At 37.9% G+C, this 20,119-nt stretch overlaps 1 protein-coding gene across 1 annotated transcript in view; it reads left to right on the forward strand.

The window, feature by feature from the left end:
• The window catches only part of LOC126337419 (retinol dehydrogenase 13-like), a 65,587-nt gene that overhangs the window by 21,109 nt on the left and 24,359 nt on the right, over positions 1–20,119 (forward strand). Inside the window, exons 2-3 of the mRNA XM_050001467.1 lie at positions 18,665–18,830; positions 18,973–19,081. Coding sequence (XP_049857424.1) covers positions 18,665–18,830; positions 18,973–19,081 — 275 coding nt within the window. The remainder of the gene's footprint in view (positions 1–18,664; positions 18,831–18,972; positions 19,082–20,119) is intronic.

The raw sequence follows: 20,119 nt of genomic DNA on the forward strand, positions 1-20,119 counted from the left end.
AAAGTGACTGTCTTTGTTTTATGTTTTAACTTGAAGGTAGTTTCTACCCCTCTCTGTAAGGTAGGACACATTGGCCTCATTGGCCACTTGAGGGATTGGATGGGTGGCCTGTCACCTGCTCCTATCCAGGGGGCCCAAGGCTGCCCTTGCTCAGTGGTCTGGCCTCACTCTTGCCCTTCCCACCTTTTTAGTCTCTGCTGGTGCATCTGTTCTTACTGAACATCTTATGACCCACTTTGCTATGGTGAATGTTATACAGTAGGTGCAAATACTTGTTTATCTCTTACATAAAGTACTCTGAACCATATAAAGAATCTTTTAATGTATGGGAATTGCATGAAGCCGTCAACTTACTCTACAACACAGCCCTAGGGGCTAACTTGATTCACAGTCAGATGATTCAACACTTGCATGTGGATCACAAATGCTAGCTGCTCAAGGTTTTTAGTTGTATCTGCCTTAGAAATAAATACCTCTCACTGTGGTGGGACAGTAACATCATCTGTGTGGCGGCAACTTAAGCAGTCTGTAAGGGGTTTATTCAGAGCCTTGCCACCTCCAGCAGATCCCATGGTTGTCTGAAGAAACTATGGCATCAAAGCAGTATCATCTAGAAGCAGAAACACCCCTTGATGGTCAACCTCATAACCTAAAAGTGGCTGCATGATAAGGCTCATTTTTATAAATAAGGAAAAGAAGAAGGAATGCTATGTCTCCTCTTTGGGAATGAATGCATCTTTCTCCCATGTAAGGATCAGGCTGCTTGGTCTACTAGGGTACCAGTGGCCTACAACTATCCCTGGTCTCTAAGTTAATGATAGTCTCTATTGACCCACCTGTCCTTGCCGAACACTTCATGAACCATTTTACTGTGGTGTAGTTAATGACAGTCTCTATTGACCCACCTGTCCTTGCCGAACACTTCATGAACCACTTTACTGTGGTGTCAGGGTCTACATCTTATCGCCACATTTTCTGAGCAGGTAAATGATGTGTACAAATGCCTGCCCATCTTTTGCTATAAACTGCTCCAAACCATATAAAAAAACCTTTTAATAAATGGAAACTGCTTAGAACCCTCAACTTGTTCCATTGAATGACACATCTCCAGAGCCTGACTTAATTCACAATCAAATGATTCAACGCCTGCATAAGGATCATAAGTGCTACCTGCTCAAGGTTTTTTAATGGTGTCTGCCTTAGATATGAGCTCCCCTCACTGATGGGACAGTACCATCATCTAGATCCCTAAGCCAGCCAAAATTCTGAGTTCCATTGACATCTACAGACCTGTCAGTCTTATGAGTGCTCTAAGCAGATTGCAGGAGATGATGGCAGCCTGTTGATTGGACTGGATCTTTGAATCACAAGACCTTTTCTCAATCTATCATTATCACTTCTAACTGCCTAACAGCCATTTGGCAGATCTTCATCAACCACCAACATCTTATCTCTGTCTTGTTCTGACTTGCACAAGACATATGATACTCTGCCATCACCATATTGTGAGGGTTATCTGATTTTCCAGATATTTTTTAGCCAAAGCTTGGAAATAATTTTGATGAGTGGAAGTGAAACCTCATACTAATTTTGTAACAATATTATGAAAAGGAAAGTTGCTACTCACCATATAGTGGAGATGTTGAGTCGCAGATAAAAAAAATAAAAACTTTCACAGGTTAAGCTTTTGACCAACACAACTGCAGTCTCAGGCAACTGAAACCACACTGCGAGCAGCAGCACCAGTCTACATCTATTGTTGACAAAGGCCTTAATGACCGAAAGCTTTATTTGTGACAGTCTTTTTGCTGTGCCTATCTGCGACTCAACATCTCTGCAATATTTTGAGTAGCATTTTTCCTTTTCCTAATATTGTTACATTCTATCCTGGATTTTTGATTGTCTGATTCATACTTACTTTGAATATAAAGGGAAAATCTTGGTTATCCAGTATAATCATTCAGAATACAAAGTTTTAATTATGATGTAAGAAGATTTAGTAGGGAACAAGTTATGTTTTGTATATTTTATTATTTGATTGAGGTATTCTGCTGGTCTCCATGCTGTTCCAAGAGAGTTGAAGACATACCTGGAGTCTTGACAGGCAAAGTCGTCGAAGGCAGCAAAGAGTTTTCTGCACCAGCCATGCTTCAAGAAACACCAGTGACCACAAGTTTATGTCAATAATCTATATGTGTATGTGTTGAAGAAACACTTGTTCATTACCTAGAAGGTCTCCTGTAACAAGATACTTATAATCTAATACATGTTGTATTTAAAGGCACAATAAAAGCCTTAAAATATCAGAGTTGTCAAGTCCTGGTTTTTAGTAAAAGGAAGAGGAAGGAGTTCTCAGACTACTGCAAGCTGAAGATCACAATGAGGTAACTTGAAATACAAACGGACCCTCACAGTGTCTCATGCTGCTGACTGGGGTTTCCAAGCCGCTTTACCAATTTTTACCACCATTACTCTTTCAGGTTGGAATTGGTGCATCCCTCACAGGTGCAGGAGGGCTGCATCCCTCAGTGTTCAGTGATGCACTTTTTGTTGTACCCAATAGAAGAGTTGTGGACTCTGAGAGTCAGGTTGTTACTCCCACCCTTTGTGTTGATGATTTTTGCATTTGGTTTGTCACCCAGTCTGTTGTCAAACCACAATCAGCCCTGACCAATAACTTTATTTGAGCAACCAATGCCTCAGAATAGCCATTCAGTTCTATTTCATGGGCCTTGTCTTTGATAATAAACTGATATGACTACTCCATATTTAACAGCTTAAAAAAAAATCTTGTGGGAGCTTAATGCTGTGTGATTTCTTACCCATACCCCTTGTAGCACTGATCATACCACCCTCCTACGCTTTTATAGTACACTGGTATTGTGACTAGATCACTGATGGGATATATGGTTCAGCAGACCCATTGGCTTTTTGGCTGTTAGACCTAGTTCATCATTGTGATGTAAGACTAGCCAGTGGCTCCTTTTGTACAAGCCCTGTTGACTGTTTTCTATGAATGGTAGGATCCTACCCGTACTGTTTCACTGCCACTTACTATTACTTATTATGCAATTATCATCCCCCAATTACCTAGTCATCTGAATTATAAGGTTCTTATTCCATCTAAGGAGTATCAGCCCCCTTGAAAGTTGACCCAGGGAGGCTGCCAAATTAGTGTGGGAACTTTTCATTGAAATCCAGTCCTCCCTCCTCTCAAATGTACCCAAGGGGTGACTTCATGTACTACCCAGTGGTGTCTAACCAGATCACATGTCCAGTTAGCCATATTTCAAGGACATAAAATCTCTGTCACCCTTATTGTTTTCCCTCAGTCCTCTGGGAACACCAAATTCTGAAATGATTTATACTGAAGTCTCTAAATTTGGAGAAAATATGGACTATACTTCCATGCATACTAGAGGCCATAAACAGTAATCTTTATTAGGGGCATGTTGTGTCTTCATGGTGTAACAGTGATTATTGTCAGTGGCCTTTGTTTAATCAAGAACAAAACTGACAACTGAATAATCTGGAAGCTATTGACTGATGCTGGTCTTACCATCTTGTAATGTCAGTTATCCAAGCCCGTCTTTATGATCTCTGCTGTACTGCATCCTCACTTGTTTCCCTGTAGATCTTGGATCACATGGGAATTCTTGGGACTGATTGCCTAACCATGGAAGAAACTACCCAACCAACATGGGTAATGGAGACACCAGGGACTGATATGCGATCACAGGTGAGAGTTGCGATCCATTGCAACTAGAGCATGGAATGATGGGCTCCTAGCCTCTACAACAAACTGTGTGCTGTCAAAGAGATCTGGCTTTGTGACATTTCTCTTTGTTTGCCAAGGAAAGATATCATTGTCTTATGTTGACTTTTTATTCATTGCACCCATCTGACTCATGGTTGTACCCTGTACTACAAGACACCTACGAAGTGTGACAATGGTGCTTCACTGGCAGTTCTCACATCGTATGGAATGTTCCTGCTGACCAAATGCTAATGAACACTGAGTTGTGAGTTTTTCAATATTGGCTGATTATTACAGGACAGCCAAGTTACTTTTATGTTTTCTCCAAGAGAGTGGCTTTTTGCAGTTTTAATGATTCAGTCATATTCAGGTTAGAAACCAAGGAGCTTCCTGCTGGATTCTGAGCTCACAGGTGAAAGAGGCATCATCTGTGCTTTCCCCACTTGTCAACTACGTCGTTCCATTTTATCTTACTTTCATTATCTCTTAGGTCATTTTCTGATATGTGCTACACATGTAGCTCTCAGCCCCCTTTTACTTGCATTGACCTCCTTGTTATGGTTGTCCATTTTGAAGGAAGGTGTTCATTATACAGGGTGATTTTTTTCCACCATGTACAAACTCTAGGGACTGATCAATGAGAGGATGCAGAACAAAAAAGGTCTAATGGAATTATGTCCGGAAATGCATGGTTTGCATGCTAGAGACCATTTATTCAATTATATTTTGTTACAGAGACTGCAGTCTAATATGCACTGTACCATGGAGGCACAGCTACAGTATGCATGGTTTCCTCCTAGAGCGTGGTATTCTTCCTCACGCGTCATGCCTTAGCACTCTGTCCTGCCATAGTAATTGGTAACGTTGTGTCTGATTCTCTTCTCGTAGTGACTCTTCTTGTAGTGGATGTAATACATCATTGTACAAAAGCTCCATGTTTGGTTCTAGAGCTTGCCAAAATGGTGCTTTCTTGTGGAAAGGCGAATGGTAATGGGCAGCAGGTAGCAAGGTCGTATCAAGAGACCTGTCCCTGCTGACAACATTCACAGCATTCAATGTTTGCAACAGTGTTTCACCATTTGTCTGAAACAGGGTTGTTTCAGGAAGCAGGAAATCATGAAGGGTGTACCCGAGATGTTCGGACACCAGATTTAAAGAAAAATGTGGTAAACACTGTGGAAGGTGACTGTCGTGTAAGTACCAGGCACTTGGCCTGCCAGTACAGGATAAGCCAGATGACCACGTGGAACATTCTCCACGACAGTTTTACTACCCTCATCACCTACATATCGGGAAAGTATTTTGTGTTAAGCTGGATTGTCTTACTTACGTACACTTTATGATGACAAAAAGAAGCAGAAGATGCACTAAGAAGAAAGTATCCAAATGGGATGCAAATAGGTAGACGTGATATACATGTACAGGAAAAAAAAATTGGGTGATTTATTCAAGACAAATAGCTTCACAAATAGCACAAGTCATTAAAGCGTTGGTCCACCTCTGGCCCCTGTGCAAGCAGTTACACAACTTGGCATTTATTGATAGAGTTTTTGGTGCCCTCCTGAGGTATATCATGCCAAATTCTGTCAAATTGGTGCATTAGATTATCAAAATCTTGAGCTCATTAGAGGGCCCTGCCCATAGTGCTCCAAACGTTTCGAATGGGAAGAGATCTGGTGACCTTGGTGATCTTGGCAAGCATGAAGAAAAGCATGCTGTGTGCGGGTGGGCATTATCTTACTGAAATGTAAGCCAAAGAATGGCTTGCCATGAAGAGCAACAAAACAGAGTGCAGAATATGGTAAATGTATTGCTGTGCTGTAACAACGAAAGGGGTGAAATGAAATGGGAACCCAGACTATCACTGTTGGACCATATTTCAGGCAAGTCATGTTGGTAACCCACCACTGTCTGGGACACTTCCAGACATGTCTTCACTGATCATCAGGGCTCAGTTTGAAGTTGGAATCATCACTGAAAACTGTTTTACTCCAGTCAGTGAGGTTCCAGGCCAAACATACCTGACACCTCTGCAAACAGACCTTATGGTGTACAGAGGTCAGTGGTAGTCAGCACAAGGAGCGTTGTGAGATCAGCCCCATTTCTGTGAGTCACATATTAATTGTTCCTGTTGTCGTTGAAGCACCTGTTGTACATTGGATTAATTATAATGGTGAATCCAGGGCACTGACTGCTTCTCTGACAATTACTCGATCTTCTCATTCTGTTATCTCTCCACGTTGACTGCTTCTCTATGTCAACTGCTTCTTTCTTGATGCTGTGGTTGGCGGTGTTTCACCCACTATTGCCAATGCTATCGAATAGTGGCATCACTTCTGTTCAGATGTTGAGCGATTCGCCATTTACTCGAACTGGCTTCTCTGATTCCGATTATACATCTTCTCTCAGATTCTGGTATTTGTGTAAACTGCCCACTCACCTGTGTGCAAGGTGTAGTTACTGTCCAACTGAGTACACAGCATGAAATTTGGAAAGACTTGATGCCCTAGTATCAACATGTCCCATGTTTACTACCCTTGCTAGCTGCATGGCGAAATTGCACTGCAGCCATCACACACGTTAGTCCATCAGTGGCCAAAGTTTACAATTTTGCATTTTCCATTGACACCTGCAAGAACATCAGTTTGTGACTGATTTGCACAACTCCTTTTTGGTGTGCCACATTTCCTTGTCTTAAATGTGTAAATCTCTGTGTTTCATTTTTTTTTTCCATGTGAGTATGCATCATTTTCAATTGAAAGTTTAGTAATAAACCCCTGCTTCTGTGTTTACTACACAATTCATGTTATAATTTTTAGTCTGACATTTTGATGCTTTCCCCAGCTCTCTTCCTTAAGTTCTTCAAGCACAAATCTGTTTGCACATACATTCTGTTTGTGCTTAAATCAAATTTGAACTAGACTGGCCTCTTGCCACCTTTTGTAACAGGAGGTATTTCCAAATGGCAACACTAGTATTCCATTGTGAGTTTGTTGCTGAAGTTTTCCCCTGTGTCAGATTGATATGGTTTCTCATGAGATTGGTGCAAATTGAATTTTGGCCCCTCAAGCTTAATTTAAAATAAAGCAAGTGCCCCTGTTTGTTATAGTATTTGACGCACTAATCTTGGTTGCATCCTTTATTAAATTATTCACTTACTAACCACCGATTTAGTTGACTGCTATAGTAAAGCTTGAAGTAGCTGTTCTTTACACCTTTTTTCCTGCAGTTTTTTTAGTTGACTAAAATACATCATCCCACACTGTAACTATACACAATTTATCCCTGGCTTTTTAGACTTGAATCATCTTAACACACTTTTTCAAGTATTATTCTGAACTTTTTGGTAAATGCACTGCCTTGTGGAATGTATGCAACTCCGTCCTTTCCTTTATTAGTGTCAGTTTTTTATTCAGATGCTGTGATGAATGGCAGCTACCTCTAAATATAGGAGAATGTAAGTCAGTGCAGATGAGTAAGGAAAGCAATCCTGTAATGTTTTAATACAGTACTGGTAGTATGCTACTTGACCTAGTCTTGACAAGCGAGTATCTAAACTTAATGTTTGAAAATGATATGAAATGGAACAAGCACAAAGGGCTGGTAGTAGGAAAGGTAAATGGTTGACTTTAATCTCTTGGGAGAATTTTAGGGAAGTGTGGTTCATCTCTAAAATATATCGATTGAACACTAGTGCAACCCATTCTTGAGCACTGCTCCAGTATTTGTAATCTCCACCAGGTCAGATTGCAAGAAGTCATCAAAGCAGTTTAGAGGCAATCTGCTAGATCAGTTACAGTAGAGTTGATCAGTGTGCAGTTATTGTTGAGATGATTTGTGAACTCAAATGGAAATTCCTGGAGGGAAGAAGATATTCTTTCACTGAAGACTCTTGAGGAAATTTAGAGAACCGGCATTAGATGTTGACTGTAGAGTGATTCTACTGCTGCCAACATATATTTTACTCAAAGGGCTTCAAAGATAAGAGAAATCAGGTCTCATATGGAGGCATAAAGAAAAGTCATTTTTCTCTCACTCTGTTTGCAAGTGGAACAGGAAAGGCAATGATTAGCAGCGCTACAGGATACCCTCCATCATACACCATAAATGGTAGTATGTTGGGATAACACAGTCAATCTACAGAGGGGATTACTTGCAAAGCACTTGTACTGTACATCATAGTATACTGCTCAAGTGTGTGTGTGTGTGTGTGTGTGTGTGTGTGTGTGTGTGTGTGTGTGTCATACTAAATAGGACCAACTGGAGATATTGAATATATACAAAGAAGTACAGCATGAATGTTCATAGTCGTGTTTGACTCAGGGGAATGCTGAAAAACATGAACTGTCAGATGGATGGTCATAGAGGAGCACTCATTTATAATCAGAAATAACGATGATTTTCATTTTGTGATCATATAAGGCATAGTTTTCTTGTTATTAGAGGTCATTTACAATAGTAATGAAGAGAAGAAAAATCTGAATGCCACTTTGTTTTAAGCTTGTATTCATTCAAACCATAAAGTTATCCCTATTGGTGAATTGGAATGTCCACTGACACATGTCATATGTTTTCATTTCTCTTCCTTGTATCATCACTTACTCCATTCTTCCACACTGTGGTCAAAGAATCAAACACATCTCTGATATCAAAGACAAACTTTCCATGTTTGTAATACTCATCCATTAGCTGTAAAAATCCAGTGATTAGGCAAGTTGTAGATTGACTAATCCTTAATATACAATGTTTCTGTTGCATAAAGGCTACTTAGTGAAGTTGAGCTTGCAGATGAAAGTTATGCACATTTGCATCAGCATCGTCTAAGGACCCGTCTGTGATCTTCCCACTTGCACCTGTGATTGTCATTCTCTGTAAGACAGAAATCTAACACCTCTTTAAGATGAGATTTTCTTCTTCATAGTTGAAGTTGTTGTTATGCTTGTTGATCTGAATGGTCTTTCAGAATCAGTGCATGTGTTAGTTTCTTTCCAAAGGTGGGACTTGAGCTTCATCTGATGTTATTCAGTATTAGCACACTAAGCCAGAAAATAATACCATGTCTGCTGACCTCATTGTCAACAGGATGCTAATCACTAATCTCCTTCTCCCTCCTCCTCCAGATAATAATAGTCCTTGACAGGAATAATATAATCACTAGTTTGTGACTGAAATTAATGTGAGTCCAAGCACTCTTGTTTCATTGTGCACACTTGGGAATTGTAATCTAAGCACAGTTCCGCTTAAGTCTTGTGGTGGTGGAAACCATACACTCATCAGCCAAAGCACTGTCTAACACAAGACTAAGTCAGTCCCGGTAAACAGAAATGGCAGTCATATTTCACTTCTTGCGGCAAATCAGATAATAAAAACTGAGAGTGATCCCACAACTGGCTGCCTATTTTCTCTCTCATGGAAGCTTGCACGACCACCCTGCAATATCGATTGCTTTCCTGCCACAGGTATCCTTGCAGGACATGAGTGATGTCATGCCTGTCGATGCATCCATTTCTTCTATTTGCACTGCTGGCAGGGTTACTAAATTGGGCAGCACTCAACAAGTCTCTGTCATAGCTAACCTGTCCATCTGCTCCAGCATGCAAATTTGTTTATGTTTAATGATCCAGATAATCCCATCATTCTGGTATACCCTTTGATACATACTCATAGCATTCAATAAACCTGTGATGTTGAGAGTAGGTACTGTTTTTCCTTCATTGATCCAAGACACTCACTGATTTTTGTGATAGGTTTGCATACTGCCAGTCTAAGAAACGGGAAGTCCTCTAAAATGGTTTACAAAAAATTTAAAGCTGTCATCAGCCCAAAGCTTGGTTTGAACATCACAGTTTTTTACTGGGCATGGTCCTATTAGAGGTGATTTGCTGTTACCTTCATCCAACTTGTGAATTGGCCTACCCAGTCAGTTATAGGGGTACATGGACTACAAACTGTGGTGCATTTCAAAATTTTTTGCGTTAACAAACGGGCCAGAGGTGAAAGAAGCGGTAAGTGGCAGATAAAAATCTTAGGAGTGATGGGGGATCGAACCCCCAATGACTTTACCTCTGAGACGTTTACTTGGCTACTTAAAACTCGGTTTAAAATTCTCATTTACAATTATTCAGCAAAGCTTAGATTCTTAGAGTTAAGTCTGTGTGGTGTCAATCTTTTGTTTCCAAAAACTAAGCCTGTTGAGAATAGCAATATCAGTATCATTTTGAACGGTGTTCACAGTTACTGTTGCATTCACTTAGAACTGATGCTGTTTCTGTATTGTTTACCATAGCCAGTTTAGGGCTGTCAGATCCTCTTGAGCATCATACCAGGCACCTTATGCTTTTTTTTAATGACAATGCAGTATATGTTGGCAGTACTGGTACTTCATACCAGATTCTTAAAAAAAAAAAAAAAAAAAAAAACTGAATCAGAATCCACAATCTTGAGATGTGGTACAATAGAACTTATTTTTTTTTAGTAGAACAAATGTTGTATTTGCAATTTTAAAATGTGCAGAAAAGCTTTAAGATATTGTTTTGAGAAGTCTAAATTTCAACCAACCCCCCCCACCACCACCACCACCACCACCACCACCTCCTCTATAAGGTCGCAGTACCACAGCCTGTTTTTTCTTTATAAGTCAAGCATTCATGAGATTATATAAATGATTTAACTATACAAGGGCGATAGTATAAAATCAAAATTAAAAGAGGGAAAAACAGGCAGGACATAACAATTTTAGGCAACAGTATTGGACTGGAGATTGTAGCTTATGTAGACTCAATGAGAAACAAAGGAAGAGACCATTATTTCAAGACATAAAACATGTAAGATAAGTGGTATGTTGTCCATGTTAAAGTTTAAGATGTTGGTGGTAAGATTTAGCTGGGCTGAGCTTGGCCAACAGGAACAGCAACAGGGGTGGGGGGTGGGGGGAGGTGGCGGCGAGGATGAGGGGGGGGGGGGGGGGTTCAAGGATGGCCTCAGGTTCACTGGCAAAAGGACGACCAGTGGCAGATAGGTGAGTTTCTGGCTGACAGTGTGAAAGAGACAATGCAGGAAACCTGCGTAATGGCAGTGTCAGCCACATGGAATATGATGACAGTCAAACATTCTCAATTCTGTAATAAACTGGTGTTTTGTTGTAGCACTAATACAGACATACCAGCACAAACTTGGCACTGACATGGATCTATTGGAATATTAATATTGTACATACCTAAAAAACTATTTGAGTTAGATCTTGAGAGCAAAAGAATATTATCAGGCAGCAAATGAATACAGTCACATCAGTCAGTAAAAATTAATAACTGCTGAATGTGACGACCGCTACGGTCGCAGATTCGAATCCTGCCTCGAGCATGGATGTGTGTGATGTCCTTAGGTTAGTTAGGTTTAAGTAGTTCTAAGTTCTAGGGGACTGATGACCTCATAAGTTAAGTCCCATAGTGCCCAGAGCGGCCAGCCAGCCAGCAGCCGCTAGACTTGGACTCAGTGCTCATTTGAATGTTATCGTGTTCACATGTCTTGCTTGATCAACTTGCTCAGTGACTTACATGTGTTGTGTTGTTTTGAAAAATATATGTTCAACTTGACGACAGAAGTGTCTATGTATCTTTCTGCTGTTTTTGTTTTGAGACACTGATTGGTTGTGTTATGGTATTCTCTTCTATAAATTTAAGAGGTTATATTTTTGTCCTCCTCCTGTTTATTGCAATCATGGTATTGGTCTTGTCTGATTTTGTGATGAGAACTCCATTGCTTCTAATGTTATTTATTATTTTTCTGGATTTTTTTTGCTTCATTGTTTTTCGTTATCTGTTTGTAATTTGGTTTTCTTTATTATGCATCTGATTTCCTCTGGTTTTTAACTCTCTTGTTAGCCCTAAATTGAAATAAGAGTAGCTGTTCTTCACTTGTTGTTTTATTGTGTGTTCACTTTGTGTTGTTAGATCCACTATTGTCTTGTGCATAACCTGTGCATTGACAATGTGTTTAGGTCCTCTTTCTAGTGTGTTTAGTTCTCATTTTGTGACTTGTATTTCAGTAAGAATGACTGGTCATATATAGAATGTTTGCTTATTGTCTCTAACATTAGGTAGTGTGTAGTTTTTGTTTTCACCACTCTCTTTCCATTAGAATTTCTGTTCTGTTCAACTCTACTCATGATGTCAATAAATATTTCTGAGATTTTTAAATGATATGCTAGTTCAAGATGAGCTTTTCACAGTTCAAGAGTGAGCGTGTCCTTGGAATGCAGATATTTAATGTCCTGTTTCAACCAACCTACTTCTGCTTTGTGTTTGGCAAATTGCGCTGCTGGTGACGTCCTGTTTACAGTGACATGTATGTACGTAGGTATTACTTTATCAGATAGACAGATTTTTTTTTTTTTAATTTTGTATGGAATATGGTCTGTTGTAGTTTTTCTGTTGTGTTTTTGAGTTGGTTGCAGAGCTTACTAATGCCCAGCATGGTGCTGAGAGAATTATTTTGTAGTCAAAGCTCTTTCCCAATGCATATTTGCTTCCTACTATGTAATAAGAAAATGTAGTTCTGCCTTGAACAAAGCAATTTTTCTTGTTTTGCTACCCATACATACTGGAAAATGCCTATGAACAGACAACTCTGCACAAAAGAAACTTAGGGCAATTAACACTGAACAAACAAAAACAACACATCAGGATCTACCAATTCCTGTGTCAAGACTGCATCTTAATTTATGTTGGGCAAACAAGTAGAAATTTCAACATCAGATATGCTGAACATGGAAGGTCGCTTAAGAGTAACAGCAGTCATTCCACATTTGCAGATCATCTCATGTACAAGAAACACAAACCAGCAGACATAAACAAAGACTTTAACATTCTTAAGTGCAGCGATAGACCTCCACAGAAAGTTATAATAGAAGAAAATTGCCATACAAAAAGTCATAGTGGGAGGAAAAGAAGTGATAAATCAATACACAGTACTAAGCAATGTAACCCTATGCTCAGCTCTGAAGGAATTTAAAAAAAAAAAAAAAAAAAATACACACACACACACACAGATATCACACAAACAGTGATACAATGTGTATTAGGAACCTCCACTCAAACACCCCATAGATGCACCAAAAAGAGAGATCTACAAAATGTGAGTACACACAATAGTGATCTTAGCAGAAGAAATGAAGTACGCATTCACATAGTGTCTGCTCCTCATCCTCAATCAACATTTCGTAAAGCCTAATCACAGTCAGCATGCATTTCAACAGAATTTTTCAAAAAAAAGCAATACTGTAACCTAAAAAAACACTAGTCAAAGAGTAAAATAGAGTATCTTTATTTACAAAATGATGTAATATAATGACAGTAGTGCTATAGAAAAAAAATCAATAATGTCATATTAGGCCTAAAGTTTGAGAAATTACATAACAGAATATTGATAAACATTTATTAATTGCAGGTGATATACTAGTAGGTAATAATTATAGCTGTGCTGTAAATACCAAACAGACTTGTGAACACCAATATGTAATAATAAGGTCTATTTTTCTTCTTGTTAATATATATGTCAGTGCATACAGTAATGTAAATTAGAATCACAAAAACTGGTAAATACGTAAATTCTTTTTGTATTGTTCAATAGATAATAAATAAAACACACTGAAGATGTACAAACTTCAGTGAGAAATCTGTGGGTAGTAAAATAAGAAAAATTATGTTCGTTCCAGGTAAAACCACATTTTCTTATTACATAATAGGAAGCAGATGCGGACAAGGAAAGAGCTGTAACCACAAAATGATTCTCTCAGAGTCTGTTTCCCCCCCCCCCCCCCCCCCCCCCCAGACCAGTTATACAGTATGTAGGTCACATATAGGGATTCTGCTGCCACTCAGTGTACACATTTACACAAGTTTTACCACACTCAAAAAACATTATTAATTTTATTGCATATTTAAGTAAAACTGTAGGACCATCACTTTAACAGCTCTGATGTTTTGTGTGATTGAATATATTGGTACATACAATATAAATCTTTTGTCACCTATGTCAGTTATTCATAGAATTCAATCAGTTTTCATTTATTGTTATTCACATATACTTTGACGTTTGCCGATGATGTTGTAATTCTGTCAGAGATGGCAAAGGACTTGGAAGAGCAATTGAATGGAATGGGCACTGTTTTGAAAGCCAAATAAGGATAATGGAACATAGTCTAATCAAATCAGGTGATCCTGAGGGAATTAGATTAGGAAATAGACAAGTAAAGTAATAGATGAGTTTTGCCATTTGGACAGCAAGTTAACTGATAATAGCCAAAGTAAAGGGGATATAAAATGTTAAGTGGCAATGGCAAGAAAAGCATTTCTGAAGAAGAGACATTTGTTAAAATCAAGTACAGATTTAAGTTTTCAGAAGTCTTTTCTGAAGATATTTGTCTGGAGTGTAGCAATGTACGGAAATGCAGTTTAGACAAAAACAAAATACAAGTTTTCAAAATGTGGTGGTACAGAAGAATGTTGAAGATTAGATGGGCCAATCACATAACTAATGAGGTGGTACTGAATAAAATTGGGGAGGCAAGAAATTAGTGGTACAACTTGACCAAAAGAGGGGATCAGTTGATAGGACACATTCTGAGACGCCAAAGGATCACTAATTTTGTACTGGAGGGAAGTGCGGGGAGTAAAGATCATAGATAAATATAGTAAGCAGATTGAGAAACATGTAGGTTGCAGTAGTTATTCGGAGATGACGAGCATGGAGAGATGCATCAAACCAGTCTTCGGACTGATGACTACAACAACAACATTATTCATATATTTCAAAATATGTTACCTAATAATTCACACTACATGATAGTGCCTGGTAGTTTTACTGTAGGATCACAGGTAAACTACATACAACATTGCAGTGAAATTTACTGCTGGGTATGAAAACAGATATGTACCACTCGACACTATGACTCTATTGAACCATATGTGTTATAGAGCCATACATTGCCCAAGTATCAAATCCTAGGTAAGACTGAAATGGCTTTCTAGTTGAGAATTTGGTTAAGAAAACAACCATAGTTTCGTTGCAGACATAAGTCTATTTTTGAAACTTTGGAAATATCTCTTGGAAATAATCTGTCTCGCGTGTGTGTTGTTACACATAGGCATGTGCTTACAACACAAAAAATGGCATCAATACATGTAGTATCAAAAAGGAGAGGAGAGAAGGTAAGACTACTACACATGGGTTATGATCACTAAGGCATCTACAAAGCAGACTGACTGTATGGTAATTGCTATGTTGTGTTGCTTGTAAGTAGAATCTTATTATGTGGTAAGGGACAATATCAACTTGCAGTACTGTGTTTATAGTATCTCCCATATACTATTCCATAGGAAAGTAAATCCATTGTAATTTGTTATTGTTTGAAAAGGATAGTTGCTACTTACCATATGGAGATTCTGAGTCACAGAAAGGCACAACAAAAAAGGCTGTCGGAAAGTTAGCTTTCAGCCAACAAGGCCTTGTCAAAAATAGACACAGAAAACACACACACAAATGCAACTTTCCACATACATGTGACTTGCATTTGTGTGTGTGTGTGGGGGGGGGGGGGGGTGGGGGTTGACGAAGGCCTTGTTGACCGAAAGCTAACTTTCTGACAGTCTTTTTGTTGTGCCTTTCTGCGAATCAACCATCTCTGCTTTATGGTGAGTAGCAACTACCTTTTTCGTTATATTGTTACATTCCATCCTAGATTTTCCATTGTTTGTTATTATTTGATATTTATTTTAGTAGAATGTCGAACTGAAAATGGGCAAAATTAACTACAAAATCATTTTACTTTCAAGATTTTGGGCCAAAAACAGTTTGCATTTTTGTAAAATATTAAATGACACATATAGCTACAGCACACAGACGTAGTATTTCTGCTCTAATGTGTGTGTTCGTTTATGTATTACACCAATATCTCTAACTGAGTGACTGAAAGGGATATGTATATTTATAGAGCAATGTGTACATGTGATTCATGCAGGGGTGAATTGATGAGCCATTAATGAGCTATGAGGAAACCTTCCAATTTAATATAGTTCAGTTAAAGTCTTTATTTTGTTGTTCCAGTTATATAACAGCTTTGCTGTATTTGTTATTGAAGTTTATATCTACATTTTCTGGTGCTCAGATGTACTTGAAGATCATCAGTATAGATATGGTAGTTACAATGAGAGGGTATGGAATGGGAATCATTTATGTATGTGGGAAACAACAGTGTCTCAATGTATGGTTCTTAATGGGGGACACCTTATGTTATGTATTTTCTATGTTTTGTCTTTTCCATTTCCTTTATTATACATTGTTGATGTCCTGGAGGACATCATTCATATCATTTCTTAGCACTGGTGGAAAATGCAAAGTTCACTCATTTTTGAAACTCTTTATTATCATAAGGTGTTCTGCCTATTGATAGGCATATGTTGCGAAGCATATAATTACTATGCTGGAATTAACAATGGTGAAAGGTTAGCTTAACTACAGAAGGATCATTATAGTAGCCTATTGTTGGTTCATATCCATTTCCATGTTGTCTGACACTTTGACAAGGGCCCCCCTTAGATTGTTTACAGATGACACGGTAATTTACCGTCTAGTAAAATCATCAGACAATCAATTGCAATTACATAATGATCTAGACAGAATTTCTGTATGGCGCGAAAAGTGGCAATTGGCATTTATCATAGAAAAGTGCGAGGTCATCCACATGGGTACTGAAAGAAATCTGATAAATTTTGGGTATACGATAAATCGCACAAATCTAAGGGCTGTCAATTCAACTAAATACCTAGAAATTACAATTACGAGCATCTTAAATTGGATAGACCACATAGATAATGTTGTGGGGAAGGTGAAACAAAGATTGCGCTTTTTTGGCAGAACCCTTAGAAGATGGGACAAACCCACTAAAGAGACAGTCTACATTACACTTGTCCATCATCTGCTGGATTATTGCTGCACGGTATGGAATCCTTACCAGGTAGGTTTGACAGAGGACATCGAAAAAGTGCAAGAAGGGCAGCTCGTTTCGTTTTATCACGCAATAGGGGTGAGAGTGTCACTGATATGATACGCAAGTTGGGGTGGCAGTCACTGAAACAAAGGTGGTTTTCTTTGCGGCAAGATCTATTTACAAAATTTCAATCACCAACTTTCTCTTTCAAATGCGAAAATATTTTGTTGACACCCACCTACGTAGGGAGAAATGATCACCATAATAAAATAAGAGAAATCAAAGTTTGAATGGAAAGATTTAGGTGTTCCTTTTTCCCACATGCCATTCGAGAGTGGAATGGTAAAGATGTAGTATGAAAATGGTTCAGTGAACCCTCTACCAGGCACTTAAGTGTGAATTGCAGAATAACCATGTAGATGTAGACGTAGACTATGATGTTTCCAAAAACCTGATGGATGAGTGCCAAATAGTTCATTTATTTTTCAGTTTTTAGTTAACTGGTACTGCACTAAGTGTTTGAATGCTTATGATGACAATGGGGGAAAAAAGCTTCAAACTTTAATTTGAGGAACAGTTGGTTACATCTTTTGTGAAATGGATTTATTAGAGCATACTTGAAAATGAATGGAAATATTCATGTCTTAAGAGAATGTTTGAAAATACTTATTATAGTGCAGAACACTTCACTGATGTTATATAAGATCACTTGAATTATAATATCATCTTACCCTCTCACAACAGATCTTATAATATTACTGTTATTATAAATTAGTGTAAAACTTTTAAATCACATCTGCTCGTGGCAAAGCTTCTGACATGGTAAACTGGCGCATAGAAAATTGTTACTTGCTTAATAATGAATTTGCGTTCTGCTATCCAGCACCAGATTCCCATCAGACCAATGAGACTGTTGACTGACTGTATTGTTTAGAGGCCAGTGACCAATATCAAAATTACGCAGTTCACATAATTACATTGCCCGGTTACTGATAGAAAGGATTGGTAAAAGAGTTCTCAGGAATGCTGAAATAAAAGTTTGATAAAGTAAATGCTGAATGAACACTAGTAGCATTCACTGTGGCCACAAAACAAATCAACAGCAACTCTCCTTTGCTGAAGTTCTAAAATGCAACATAATAAATTGAGATGTGGCAATAATGGAAGAGGAAAGTAGGTTTCTTGATTCAAACATGACTCTTATCCTTAAATTAACATTATTTAACAAAAGGTTACAGATACGAGAACAACACTTACATTTTATGAGACAGCAATCAAAAACAAGTGGGGGGGGGGGGGGGGGGGGGCACAGCTTCAGCACAAATTATGGCGACTGCTGTACAACTTGCTTTACGTAGCATTTTTTATCAAGTTCCAATATATAAACATTTCTCTACATGAACAGTAAAAAATACAGTTTTATATTAAATTATGACCTTTTCTCCTTAATTTACAGATTTATTTACACAGATAAAATTATTCTTAAAGTCTTTTACGATTAATTAAATATTTGCGGCATGTTTTATTAATTATTCAGAAAGAAACATTTCAATCTGGCCAAAATTCATGAGTTTTCAATTGTTTGAGCAGTGACAAATTTTACTTCTCAGCTGTGTTTTCATTTAAATTGATGGCAGAATTCATGTCATCATTTCTGCATGGATTGGTTAAACTATGTGATGTGGAAAAATGGGTGTCTGTTGCAGTAACCAAAATGCTATATTGCATGCCACTCAATGTTAGCTTCATGAACACTTCAAAAACCAGGATGAATAATTAATTTTAAGATAAATGAGTGACACAGAAACAGTTGTTTGTGTTTTAACTGTAAGAACTAGGCCTATATGAGTAATGTGTGTTAGTTGACTGCATAGTACTGCTGATATACCCTCAAAAAATTATAAGTTATTATTATGTTACAGAGAATATACTGGAGGTCCTAAATACGAAAATAAAACACGTGCTGATGGCAAGGTAGTAATAATTACCGGCGCTAATACAGGAATTGGAAAGGAGACAGCCCGAGAACTTGCACTCCGAGGAGCCACTGTTGTCATGGCATGTCGTGACATTCAAAAGTGTGAAAAGGTAATGTCATAAGTCCTGACGTTGTATTAGTCTTATTATATATTAGTCATAATATGTACAAGTTAAACTTGAAGTACTTATAAAAGTATTTTCAAAAGATGTCTGAACAAATTTCATTTGTTATATTGTATGTCTATTACAGACAAGACATGAAATCGTTCTGGAAAGCAAGAATAAATATGTATATTGCAGAACATGTGACTTGGCATCATTAGCATCTATTCGAAAATTCTGTGAAAGATTTAAAAATGGTGAGCAAAAACAACTCCATAAAATAAATGATTTATTGCTTAATATAACATGACAGCTTTAGTTTCATACATTTAATAAGCACTCTTGATTTGATAAAGTATGCTAATCCCAGAAACTTTTGCCATGAAATTTACGTGTTTGTTAATTGTATCACTTGCAGCTACAGTAGCATTAGGCATGCTCATAGGGCATAGTACCATAGTACCATAGTACCATAGGGCATTTAAAGCATTTGATTTGATTTATTTATTCATAAATTGATCATTTCACAATGATATAGATTTATGAGCATCATAGAGTGAAAATAAATGGCTCAAAATATTCATGCACATAAAATGTATAAATATGTTTTTTATGAGTATAGGATAGGTGGTTAGCCGTGGCCTTGTTGAAGGAACCACCCTGGCACGTGTCTGAAATAATTTAGAAAAGCATGGAAAACCTAAATCAGGATGGCCGGAGAGAGGAAATTCCACCCTGCTGAATATGTTCTGTGATTTGCACTGTGTTGCTGCACACACTAAGGACACCTGCTGCTGACTGCTGAACAGCAAATATGCTGCTATACCCCTTGCATTCCCTCCAGACCGTTCAGAAAACTTTCTCCAGCCTTGTAAAATGTGATTTATTCATCTCATTACATACAGTTTTCAAATCATTTTATTTGATGTATAGGAGAGATATCAGGTTTTACAGTAACATTTTAGGAGAAATACAAATGTTCTATTATTTTATATATATTTCTGAGGTACAAGTACACATTATTAATTATAGATTTCAGTACACAAAAAGTTGTAATTCCCTTGTTCAAACTTTGAAACTATACTCAGGTATTTCTTCATTAGAATTATAGTTATTTTCCATGAGAAGAGTAAAGAGTAATCATTTTAGCTAATGAATATCCATGTTAAATATGTAGCTCCCTTTTACTTCATTGTAAATTTTTACCCCTTTTGCTCTGGTGGTTAAAAGTATCTCTGTGGTGAGTTTTGGTGGAAAAGGTCAAGTATATGTTGATTTTTGCGTAATAAAATCAA

Source organism: Schistocerca gregaria, chromosome 1 (assembly GCF_023897955.1).
Source record: "Schistocerca gregaria isolate iqSchGreg1 chromosome 1, iqSchGreg1.2, whole genome shotgun sequence".
NCBI lineage: Eukaryota > Metazoa > Arthropoda > Insecta > Orthoptera > Acrididae > Schistocerca > Schistocerca gregaria.